Source organism: Populus euphratica, unplaced genomic scaffold (genome assembly GCF_000495115.2).
Source record: "Populus euphratica unplaced genomic scaffold, PopEup_1.0 scaffold127.1, whole genome shotgun sequence".
NCBI lineage: Eukaryota > Viridiplantae > Streptophyta > Magnoliopsida > Malpighiales > Salicaceae > Populus > Populus euphratica.
In genome coordinates this window covers 202735-216080 of record NW_011500017.1, presented here as the reverse complement: position 1 = coordinate 216080, position 13346 = coordinate 202735, and the positions used below count along the sequence as shown (strand labels likewise).

The following is a 13346-nucleotide window of genomic DNA, read 5'->3' as shown; positions in this document are numbered from 1 at the left end:
AAATAATAATATTTTTAATATAAATAATAATATTTTTAATATAAATAATAATATTTTTAATATAAATAATAATATTTTTAATATAAATAATAATATTTTTAATATAAATAATAATATTTTTAATATAAATAATAATATTTTAAATATTAATAATAACATCAAACTTGTATTATCCAAGTTTAAGTAAATCTGGCTGCAACACCAAGTTTAAAAACCTTGGATTTGGTTGCAATATCAGACCCAGGAGCCTTGGATGTGGGCTTAGTTACAAGATCATATTATGAAAGTATGATAATTAAATATAAAAAAATTAATACTAAAGAATAAAATTAAACAAAAAAATGATCAATTGAGAAGGACAAAAAAAAAAACCAAAGCAGTATTCTAATGAATAATGCTTTGCAAGGAGAGGTACAATAAAATTCTCTCATAAGATTATGATAATCTAATAAAAATTAAAAAAATCATGACGTTTATTTTATATTCAAATCGATATTAAAAAATGACATTATAAGAAAAAAAACCAATTAAGAAAAAGAAAAAAAATATGAATCAACTAGGTTAACCCACTAAACTAGATTAATCTGTCAAACTTGGAATCCGTGTCATAAGAATGTGATAACTAAATAAAAGAAAATTTAATATTAACAAATTAAATTAAACTAAAAAAGATTAATTAAAAAAACAAAGAAAAAAGCAATATGAAAAACCTATAACTAAAAGGCATATGTCTTTCACTATGGATATGCATAATGCAATCCACAATGAAATATTGATATATTTTAGTTATAGTTATAATATTAAAAAATGAAATTAAAAGGAGAAAACTAATGAAAAAAAATCTGAATCAACTAAGCTAACCCATCAAATCAGGTTACTCGTCAAACCTAAGATTCGTGTCATGAAAGTGTGATAATTAAATAGAAAAAATTAATATTAATAAACTAAATTAAACAAAAAAAGATTAAAAAAACAAAGAAAAAACTCATAAAAAAAGAAAAAAAATATGAATTAACTAGGTTAACCCATTAAATCAAGTTAAACCATCAAACTTGAAATTTGTTTCATGAAAATTTGATAACTAAATAGAAAAAAATTAATATTAACAAACTAAATTAAAAAAATAAAGCAAAAACACAAAAATAAAATAAAAGCACCAACTTTTTCACTATGAATTGTATAGAACAGTCCATAGTAAAAGGTTGATGCCTTTTAGTTATAGTTAATTATAATATTAAAAGATGAACTTGAAAGGAAAAAAACTGACGAGGAAAAGAAAAAAAGTTGAATCAACTGGGTTAATTTATCAAATCAGGTTAACCTGTGAAATCTAATATTCGTCTCATAAGAGTATGATAACTAAATAAAAAAAATTTAACATTAATGAACTAAATTTTAAAAAAATATTAATTAAAAAGAAAAAAACAAAGGAAAAAAAACTAATGAAAAAAAAGAAAAAAAATCTAAATTAACTGGGTTAACTCGTCAAACCAGGTTAACCTGTCAAACCTAAAATTTGTAACATGAAAGTTTGATAGCTAAATAGAAAAAAAAAATTAATATTAACAAAATAAATTTAAAATAAATAAAAAGGAAAAAAAAAGGAAAGAGCAAAAAAAACTTAGAAACAAAAAAAAGAGATTAATTTAAAAGAAAAACAAAGGAAAAAAAACCTTCATCAAGAAAAAAAACTAATGAAGAAAAAGAAATTTTTTTTTTGAATTAACAGGGTTAACTCTTCAAACCAGGTTAGCCCGTCAAACCAGGGATTTTAGAAGAAAAAATTACAGGTTAACGCAGAATTAGTTTGGTTAACCTCTCAAACCCGGGATCCGTGTCATAAAAATTTAATAATAAAATAAAAAAATTTAACATTAACAAACTAAAATAAATGAAAAAATTAATTAAAAATAAAAATAAGAAAAAAATCCAGGTTAATCAGTTAAATTCAAAATTCATGTCATGAAAGTTTAATAACTGAATATAAAAAAATTTAACACTAACAAACTAAATTAAATAAAAAGAAGAAGAAAAAACACGCTGAGCCTCTTCACCATAGGTTGATTACAATATTAGAAAATGGAATTGAAAGGAAAAAAACTAATAAAAAAAAAATTAGAATCAACTGAGTTAACCAACCAAATCAGGTTAACTCGTCAACTTGGGATTTGTGTTATTAGAGTGTGATAACTAAATAGAAAAAAATTAATAATAATAAATTAAATTAAACAAAAAAATTAATTAAAAGGAAAAGACAAAGAAAAAAACCTATATAAAAAAAAAACAATGAAGAAAAAAATCTGAATTAACTGAGTTAACTTGTAAAATCAAATTAATCAATCAAACCTTAGATCCGTGTTATGAAAGTTTAATAACTAAATAGAAAAAAAATTTATATTAACAAACTCAATTTTTTAAAAAATTCATTAGAAAAGAAAAAAAAAAGAAAAAAACCTACATGAAAAAAATAATAAAAAAAAATAAATTAACTGAGTTAACACGCCAAATTTAAAATTCATATCACAAAAATTTAATAATTAAATAGAAAAAAATAAAATTTACAGGCTAACATAAAATTAGCTGGGTTAACCTGTCAAATCTAGAATATATATCATAAAAATTTAATAATTAAATAGAAAAAAAATTAACATTAATGAACAAAATTAAATAAAAAAATTTATTAAAAAAAATTAAAAAAGAATTATATTAACACGTCAAACCTGAAATCTATATCATAAAAATTTAATAGCTAAATAAAATAAAAAAAATTAACAAATTTAATAACTAAATAGAACAAAAAAATTAACATTGAGAAACTACATTAAACAAAAAAAATTCATTAAAAGAAAGAAAAAATCACTCAACATTTTTACAGTCTAATGAATCATTTTAGTTATAAAAAACAAAGCAAAAACACAAAAATAAAATAAAGGCACCAACCTTTTCACTGTGAATTGCATAGTACAGTCCATAGTAAAAGGTTGATGCCTTTTAGTTATAGTTAATTATAATATTAAAAAATAAACTTGAAAGGAAAAAAATTGACGAGGAAAAGAAAAAAAATTGAATCAACTGGGTTAATTTATCAAATCAGGTTAACCTGTGAAATCTAATATTCGTCTCATAAGAGTATGATAACTAAATAAAAAAAATTTAATATTACTGAACTAAATTTTAAAAAATATTAATTAAAAAGAAAAAAAACAAAGGAAAAAAAACTTATAGGAAAAAAAACTTATGAAAAAAAAGAAAACAAATCTAAATTAACTAGGTTAACTCGTCAAACCAGGTTAACCTGTCAAACCTAAAATCTGTAACATGAAAGTTTGATAGCTAAATAGAAAAAAAAATTTAATATTAACAAAATAAATTTAAAATAAATAAAAAGGAAAAAAATGGAAAGAGCAAAAAAAACTTAGAAACAAAAAAAAGAGATTAATTTAAAAGAAAAACAAAGGAAAAAAAAACCTTCATCAAGAAAAAACACTAATGAAGAAAAAGAAATTTTTTTTTGAATTAACAGGGTTAACTCTTCAAACCAGGTTAGCTCGTCAAACTTGGTATTTTTTTAAAAAAAATTATGGGTTAACGCAGAATTAGTTCGGTTAACCTCTCAAACCCGGGATCCGTGTCATAAAAATTTGATAACGAAATAAAAAAATTTAACATCAACAAACTAAATTAAATGAAAAAATTAATTAAAAAGAAAAACCAGAAAAAAATCCAAGTTAATCAGTTAAATTCAAAATCTGTGTCATGAAAGTTTAATAACTAAATATAAAAAAATTTAACACTAACAAACTAAATTAAATTAAAAAAAAGAAGAAAAAACACGATCAGCCTCTTCACCATGGGTTGATTACAATATTAGAAAATGGAATTGGAAGGAAAAAAACTAATGAAAAAAAAATTAGAATCAACTGAGGTAACCAACCAAATCAGGTTAACTCGTCAAATTTGGAATTTGTGTTATTAGAGTGTGATAACTAAATAGAAAAAAAATTAATAAAAATAAATTAAATTAAACAAAAAAATTAATTAAAAAGAAAAGACAAAGAAAAAAACCCACATTAAAAAAAAAACCAATGAAGAAAAAAATCTAAATTAACTGAGTTAACCTGTAAAATTAGATTAATCAATCAAATCTCAGATCCGTGTTATGAAAATTTAATAACTAAATAGAAAAAAAATTTATATTAACAAACTCAATTTTTTAAAAAATTCATTAGAAAAGAAAAAAAAAGGAACAAAAAATTAATAAAAAAAATAAATTAACTAAGTTAACACGCCAAATTTGAAATTCATGTCACAAAAAGTTAATAACTAAATAGAAAAAAATAAAATTTACATGCTAACCTAAAATTAGCTGGATTAACCTGTCAAATCTAGAATCCGTATCATAAAAATTTAATAATTAAATAGAAAAAAAAATTAACATTAATGAACAAAATTAAATAAAAAAATTTATTAAAAAAATTAAAAAAAATTATATTAACACGTCAAACCTAAATCTATATCATGAAAATTTAATAGCTAAATAAAACAAAAAAATTAATAAATTTAATAGCTAAATAGAACAAAAAAAAATTAACATTAACAAACTAAATTAAACAAAAAAAATTCATTAAAAAAAAAAAACACTCAACATTTTTACAGCCTAATGAATCATTTTAGTTACAGTTAATAATTAATTAATACCATTTTATATTGCGATTCAGAAAAAAGATCCAGCAGCCGGCAGATTTACAGCCTCCGAGATTTTATGAAGAAATATCAATTTCCAAGTTGGCGCAGCGCGTGTATTAACAACCAAGAATATTGGAAAACTTGGGACCTGCTTTCAGAATACACATGCACCTGCATGCCAGTATCAGATAGAACAGAGAGACTAGCACAGATTTGTAACTTCTCATTTTGGGAAGCAATGAAACCCTTGACTGATCAAATTTGAAAAGAAAAAACAAAAGGTAGGCCTGGAGCTTTGCAACTCAACTACAATGAACAATGGCAATGCTACTTGCACATGTACTGATTAACAACAAAGGCAAGTTATTCTAGATGCCTAGATACAGTGTTCCATACACTGGGAAGCAAGCTACGTTTGAGCAAATGAAGAGAAGGGGATGGAGGCTAGAAGAAGAGCCCTCCGTCAAAATAATCCCTGGTTGTACAAAAGAATTCCACACAAATGTTGAAGCGCCCTAGTGAATGTGCTTCAATGAAAAATCACCAGCCATATATGCATCCAGAAATGCAACTGAAATCCCTATGGTCCTTGGGAATGGAGACTACCTCTTCGCCTTTAAAATGGGAGGAGTATCTGGAGTCCAGATGAAATCGTCCAATACTCAAGAAAAAGTTCCACCTTTTCATGTTTTTGACCTCTTTTGCTTTTGGGGAACAAAGCGAACTGCTTGCTTCCCAAGTTCCAAGGTTTTTACTCTACCATCATCTAGAGTAATAGATAACAATGATGTGCCTTCAACAGTGTCAGAGACAACTCCTTTGTGCCTGGATTAGGAAGACATCAGCAATATGACAAAATGTAGCAAATATATTTGGCAAAATGATGTGCACTCAATGGCCTAAACTTTTTATTCCTTGGTAAAATGAAAACTCACCATGAATTGTCAGATGGCTGATGAACTTCGACTCTCTTTCCAACAGCATCTTTACCCAGCTTTTTCAATATCCAATTAGCTTCCATCATTTCACTGTCTAGATGCGATTCTGACATATCTTCATCTTCATTATACATTGTTTTATCCATGAAGGTTGATGCTCTCTTCCTTTTTGACCTTTGGCCCCTTGTGTTACTCTTTTCTTCTTCATGCAGAAGAATCTGAGAACTCCGATTTTCAAGATTAGGTTTCTTAATCTTTAGCTTCAAAGAAAGTTTTGAATCCTTTGGCAATGAATGCAAAATAGGAGTGTCACCAGAATCATCATTGCTTTCTGTATGCGTATCAAGCCTGGCCTCTGGTTGCTTTCCCAAAGAAACCCTGTCATTTCTTAACATAGGAACTTCACCTGCAGGCCCCGCTGCAGCCCTGCTCCCTTCAAGGCTCCTTTTAGATGATGTAACACGAGCATGATTTAGGGGAGTGGTTTCATATGCATCAAAATGGTTCCCTCCATCAGATTTGAGATTTAAGCTCGAAGCTTCAGCTTTCACTTTCCCAAACTTAATGAAATTCCCTTCTCTCCTTGCAAACTTGATCAAACCTCTTTTCTGCTCAGAGTGATCAACTCCATCTCCTGCAAATTGCAGAAATCAATCATGTCAGTGAATTAGTGACTAAATGATAACATCCACAATTATATATAGGTCAACCAAACATTTACCATTTAGCAGTGACCAAAATATGGTAATAATGACAACAATGAAAACTTTGACAATAATTGCACTGCGAGCAGTTGTATCGAACAAGGATCACTTACCGTTAGAAGCCTTCAAATCTTGTTCTCTTTGGCAGCTTTGAGCATCAGATTTTGGAGAACTAGAAACATTTATTTTTCGCGCACCTAGATTTATTACTAATTTCTTTGCCTTAACAGATTTTGACTTGCTGGGTTTTTCAGCATCATCCCCACTATCCAAATCACGAGGCTTATTGCTCTTAATTTTAACAATTTTGGATGTCCTTTCTCCATCACTCACCATCACCTCTTCAACAAACTTGTGTTTCAAAGCCCCTGGCTGATTGATAGAGCAAATTCCTTCAGTGTGATTCACAATTCCAGCAACAGGAGAAGAACATCTACCCAATCCTCCTTTTGCTTGAGACTCTGTATCATTATTCTTCTCATCACCCGAATCATGTTCATAAGAGTGACTTTCATGCTGATATGATTCTGTCTTACTAAAAGCAGCAGCATGAGGACCTTTTCTCTTGGGATATTTTTTATTCAAATGTTTCTTTCCATGATCCTTGCTCTTCTTTGGTGACTCTTCAACTAACCCTTTCAAAGAGAGTTTTATAGAACGCCCAAAATCATTCCTTGGTGCTGCAGGACCATTTTCATCATCATCTGAATAAGGAGTAATAGAAAATATATCTTCTTGAGCTGGCAACCCAGCAGCAGCCCTCAAGCTTGCAATTAAACCTCGATCAGCCTTGTCTCGTCGTCTCCATAGCTCTTGAACAGCATCTTCAAGATCCTTCACCTGGAAGTAAACATTTTGGAAGTAAGAAAGGAAGCTGATCACTGTGACATGCAAGACAAGCCACATGTGAACACACTGATAGAGAAGAGAGAGATTTCTGCAATTAACAAACCTGATAGCATTCTCCACGACATGTGGCACATTGGTACTGGAGATTTCCATCTACTTGAAACTGAAGATATTTTTCATCACTGCAAAATATTTCTTCCAGAATAAGATATCTCATTTCTCAAAATAAAAACTACTTCCTCCAAATAACTGCTCAAGAAAGCTTTATTAGAGATCCAGTAGGGAAAACAAACAGCGATTTGCAAGCAAGAAAAGTCACTTCATATTAACACAGAAGCAAGGAAGAGAATCTACTCCAGATTCATCATACAGAAATTGTCATGATTTTTGAAAGGAAATCACTCATAAAGAATAAGTTTCTGTCAAGTCTATCAATAATTCAGAGAACATTTATCATCCTAGCATGTCATTAGCCCTTTTGTTTGGGCGGAGACAAACCTGATGCCATCACAATGACAGTGCACCCATCGCTGGCATATATCACAGCAAACCATTGGAGTTGATTCTGAATCTCTATAAACCTACAAGGTTGAGCCAAAACATATAATGACTTTCATTCATGTTCGGAAGTATAAACATCAAGTTACTAGACCAAAATCATCAAGGACATTTTTTGGCCTGATGATGAAGCATTTAGATATAAAGATCAATCACAACAGCTTGCAAGTAGTTGGTAATTGACCCAAACCTTTTATTTTACATGAAAAGTTCATACACCCAAAGGGAACATGAAGTGGAAAATACCTTCAAGCAAACAGGGCAATAGTTTCCCTTCACAAATAATCTTCCACAAGCATCACAGCAAGTGTATCCCAGAAACCACCTGGATGTTTAGAATATAAAAGATAAATGAACCTACTAATAGCAAGAAATAAAGAAGGCAAAAGCCTTGTTGACAAGTACAAACACACAAGGATTATATATAACTACTGCATTTAGATAAACAACTTCACCCACCATGTACCAAAATCATGCTCTGTTGTTTCCTTCAGTTTTGGTTATATTGCATGTTAAAGATCAATGGGGAAGTCTAAATCAGAGATAATTATCAACAGCGCATAAATCAAACAAATTCATCATCATTGCAGCTGTACTTAACAATCTGTTTCCAAATTGTCATGTATACTCAGACAAGGGTCACACTCACAGTATCAAATTGCAAACATAATGGGTCAGAGAGTGGGTTGGCATCCTCATTAACAGGTATGTTGCTGAAAAGCAAGCTTAAGAGTGATTAATACAAGAAATGACAAATCATTTATGTATCCAAAGGTCCCATTAGTCACAAAGCAATAAATGTCTATTTAAAAGCACAATATATGCATTTTTGACAGTTTTGCAAGCAATCAATTGTCCATAAAAGACCATATTTATGTGCAAAGGATAGCTCTTGATAACCAGTACCTCACACTTAATCCATTTCCTGGAACAGTAGATCCACAGCTGTGACATTTTGTATGTTTGATGCACAAGTATGGTCCAGAGCTGACATTCTGCACTATTCAGAAATCACTGTTAATAACATCATTCTGATCCAGATATGACACCAAAAAACAAGCAATTACCATCACCTTGTGTGGAGGATGCTGGCAGTAACAGTGGTAAGCACCATCACACCTTTTGCAAAACATAAACTTATTTGGGTCTCCAGTTCTTCGACATACCTTTGGAAAGAAGAAGATTCAAAGTGTAAAAGCAATGATAATGTATTAAAAATATGATACGAGATGAAAACGCTTCCAGCACACAGAAACAATGCCAAACATGACTAAATCATCTGTTTTCAGGAATTTGAAGAATGGTGTGAACAAAACACTAAAAATGAATGTTTTAACTTTAATATTTCATGGCCTTTATAGTTTTCAAAAGATACAACGATCAGATGCACAAAAGGCAAAGAAGGACAGACATGGCTACATAGCAATGAATGTTTGGAGATGCACAACTTATCTAGATTTCTTGGCCAGAAAAAGTAGGGTGCAATGGATTTAATTAATCGATTATGCATATCAATGAGTACCTCACAAGTTCGGCAAGATGGGCAGTTCCACGAACTCCAGTGAAATAAATCTACCATCAATAGACTTATGAGAAATTGAAAAGGAAAAAAAAAAAGAATAAAAAAAGCAGCCTTCAAAGATTATAACCCAATGAGTTTTACCTCTATGCTGAGCCCAAGTTTTCAAACAGCTCCGGTGGTACTTCTTGCCACAACTTTTGCATGGGAGCATCTTCCTCGCTCTCTCACTTCCTTCTGTTTCACCCACAAAGCACATCCGACACAATGGACTTGCATCTTCTTCTGAAATATCTCTTGAGGTTACCTAAAATGAGCAATAGGTGATTAGATTTTGCAAATGGTATAGTACATGATATCAGAATAAAAAACAAACCGGCAACCCCCCCCCCCCCCCAATTTCCACAGCTTGTCAACAGGAGGATTTGTTGATAAATAAACATGCTCATGCATCTAGATGAGAAGGTTTTAGCGCATTAGAAGGGTTGGAATACCATGCTGTCCAATAACAAGTGAATAATGATATCATGTACAGGAATTATAAATACACTAACACGAAATGAACAGCCAAAATATTAGAAAGAAAAACAATCCCACACTAACACGAAATGAACAGCCAAAATATAAGAAAGAAAAACAATTACAAGTCCTACACAAACCAGCATTTAGCAAATGAACGAGTGCTGGTACTTGTTTTGAGTCTCAGCTACCTCTGACTTTTATACTTTTTAAGTAAATCCAAGATTAGGTCAAACTCAAAAACTGCCTCCACATCCACAATCACTATTCAAAAGTAGAAAATCAAACATCGCAGTGTAATTAACATCTGTTCTATTACTTGAATTATATAGATAGCATTGGTTGCAGATAAGCAGTTGGATGGTAAAAACACTTTGTGCTTCATCATTGAACTCCAAACCACCATTACAAGTCCAAAGCTACTACTGCAGACACCCAAAATCAGTTGACATTCAATAAACTAGCTACCAAAACAACCCCAAATCAAAAATTTCAACACAAGTATCCATTAAACCAAAATTTAGCAACTAGTAAAGGAAATCAACAATTGCCATTCCGCACACAAGAACCTAATATCGGTATCTAGACATTGAAAATGAAAGAATCCAAACACATGCAAAGGGCCAATTATTAATAAGAAATCGAAAGCCTTGCTAACCAAAAAATCCACACATTCACATTATACACAAAATCCATTCACAACAAAAGGAAAAAAAATATTAAAATTCAATTACACCGGTTGCGAAAAAATACAAATTAATTACACAAACGCATAAAAAAAATCTCACCGCGGTATCACCAGACTCGACCTTCTTAGCATAATACTCAGCAGATGCCTTAGCAGCAGCAGCCTGCCTTTGAATAGCCACGCGCTTAGTCTGCGCTGACACAGCCTCCTCCACCAAGACGCCCACACCACCATCACCTCCTCTATCTCTCCCCGGAATGACCGCAAGCGACTGGGGCGGGTGAATCTGAACCGGCACTGGCACGGGCACAACCTTGGGAACGGAGACCTGGACAGTCCCTTCCCTGGAAGCTCTAATTCCAAAAGGATCCTTCAAAAACTCATCGATACTCGCTAAATCGAACAGGTAGTCAGCCTTAGATTTCCTAGAGTGGAGATCTCGCGTAAACCCTAGCGGGCAAAAACAAATTCGGCGACTGCAAGTGAGAGAGAGACAAAACAAACACGATATCGTATCAGTCCTTGACAAAAAAATAAGAACTCTCTCGCGAGAGAGACAGAAAAGAGGAGAAATAAGAGAGACAGAAGGGGGTTATAGTGTTAATAGTAGTGAAGATAGTAATAATACTAACCATGTAATTGGGCAAGCTACGTGAAAGGCCATAGTGAGGGATTTTGAAAATTTTTTAGAGAGAGAGAGGATTTAGAGGTTGTTCTCTTTATTTTTTTATATATATATATAAATTAATTAATTGGAATTTTGAGACGGGGGTTTATCCTTGTGGTTATTATTGAAAGTGAAAATTCGAATTTAGGGTTTTTTTTTTTTTTTGGGGGGGATGGGAAAGTAAAGAGGGTTTTGTCGACGGATCTGGCTGCGCACCTGTGCCTTGTTCTTTGTATGCGTAGCCCCCTTTGCAGGCTAAGATGCACATAAGTCTCCAATCTTACAGTTATTTTAATTTACACCCTTTTTTTTCTTAGTGCATTAATTGTGAGATGTTTTGATTGAGATTACTTCGCGTGCACTGTAGTAAGAATTGTTTTTCAAATGATTTTTTATTTAAAAATATAATAAAATAATATTTTTTTATTTTTAACATTAATGTTTCAAAACAATTTAAAAATATAAAAAATAATTTTAAATAAAAAATAAAAAATTAATTTCTATTAAAAACATTTTTTAAATATAAAAATAAACCAACTAGAAACTTAAAAGTGGGTTTGTGTGTGTATATATTTTGTCTTAATTTAGAATAGTTAAATACTGTATAACAGAAAGTATAAATTCAATTTAGATAAAATAAAATTAAAAAAAAAGTGAAATAACATAAAAATCAAACATAAAGTTCACAAAGGATCTAGCGGTTAACAAATTAAATTTTGTTGGTTATTATATGTAACTTCTAGATTGTTATACAGTATATTTGTTTTTATATTTTAAAAGTATTTTTAAAAAATTTATTTTTTTATTTTTTTATTTATTTTAAATTAATATATTTTTAATATTTTCAAATTATTTTAATGTATCGATGTTAAAAATAATTTTTAAAAAATAAAAAAAATTATTAACATATATTTTAAAATAAAAATTATTTAAAAAATAATTACAATTATACTACCAAACTTTTAATTTCAATAATTCATGCTTGCATTCGCTTAGATTCTTCAAACTCGTGTGAAATTTATTTGATTTTAATACGTAAACTATAGAATATTTGAGTTAAAATATATTACCTCAATTTTGTTTTAACAGTCGGTCTTTTAAAATATTTTCAAGTTTGACCATTTTTTTTGTTGTATTTATTTTACTATTTAAATAAATTTTTTAAATAAAATTGTTTTAACAGTCGGTCTTTTAAAATATTTTTAAGTTTGACCATTTTTTTTGTTATATTTATTTTACTATTTAAATAAAAAATTTTAAAAATAATTATTATTACAATCCCAATTATTATTCTTATTAAAGTTGAATGGATTTTAAAAAAATAAAATAAGAGAGTAGGGATTTTTCATTCTTCATCTCCTTCTTTCATTTGTAGCGGCATGGACACCAGAGCTGGTGATGGTATTCTTCCTCCTCCTCCTTTTTCCCCTTTTCAGCTCGGAGGGAGCCTTTGACTTATAAATAATATGCAAAAAAATAAATTATTGAGGTGGTGGAAAGTTAATTTGAAATTACTTTTAATTATAATTTATTTTTTATATAAATAATTTGTAATGAAAATAAGTTAGAACAACTTTAAGAATATGTTTGACATAAATATCTTAAAATAATAATTTATTTATTTTAAAAAAAGAAGATACAGTATGGGTAGATACATGGGTTAAAAGTTATTTTTTTAAAATTCTGATAAAATAAAGAATTTGACTCATCACAGTAGGAAAAAGAAACTTTTGATTTAGGTCAAAGTTATATTTAACCAAATATATTTATAACTTTTTTACAAGTCAAAAGTTTAAAATCCAATTAAATTAATCTTCAAAATTCATAATAAACTGAATATAAAACTAACTCGACCTCATTTACTTAGATTTTTTTTGGTATAAAATGGGGGTTTTGAATTTAATTAAAAACTAATTTTCTTCCACCCATCTTCTTTCCTTACAAAACCCTAGATGCATTCATTCCAAACTCCATAGTCACAATCTCACCAACCCCATAACCTCATAGAGATTCACACGGATAAAAACCCTCACCACACCCGGCCCTTCATCTCCCCCCACACTCACTGTCATACGCCATCAGCCACTACTGCCCTCTCACCATCAGTCACTCTCCGCCATCTACAACCACACACTACAGCCATGCCAATTCAACCAGATTTACTACTCAACAAACCACCATCCAAAGCCACGAATTTCAGCGGCCAACTACCTGAAGA

At 29.9% G+C, this 13346-nt stretch overlaps 1 protein-coding gene across 1 annotated transcript; it reads right to left on the bottom strand.

Moving 5' to 3' along the window:
• Positions 1 to 4820: 4820 nt before the first annotated feature.
• On the bottom strand, positions 4821 to 11267 carry LOC105141737 (uncharacterized). The gene is made up of 12 exons (XM_011049073.1): positions 11094 to 11267; positions 10562 to 10937; positions 9399 to 9561; positions 9258 to 9307; positions 8809 to 8901; positions 8642 to 8730; positions 7982 to 8060; positions 7676 to 7758; positions 7281 to 7359; positions 6442 to 7168; positions 5622 to 6258; positions 4821 to 5511 (listed from the first exon to the last, which is right to left on the bottom strand). The coding sequence occupies exons 1-12, from the start codon at positions 11123 to 11125 to the stop codon at positions 5370 to 5372; spliced, it is 2550 nt and encodes an 849-aa protein (XP_011047375.1). The 5' UTR covers positions 11126 to 11267; the 3' UTR covers positions 4821 to 5369.
• Positions 11268 to 13346: the final 2079 nt, after the last annotated feature.

Bases quoted from the DNA above. Each gene is read 5' to 3' on its own strand.
- LOC105141737 (XM_011049073.1), bottom strand. From the start codon at position 11,125: ATGGCCTTTCACGTAGCTTGCCCAATTACATG. The intron at 9,308-9,398 runs GTAAAACTCATT...TATTGATGGTAG, and splicing joins AACTTGGGCTCAGCATAGAG to ATTTATTTCACTGGAGTTCG. The intron at 7,759-7,981 runs GTATTTTCCACT...TCAACCTTGTAG, and splicing joins ATTGCCCTGTTTGCTTGAAG to GTTTATAGAGATTCAGAATC.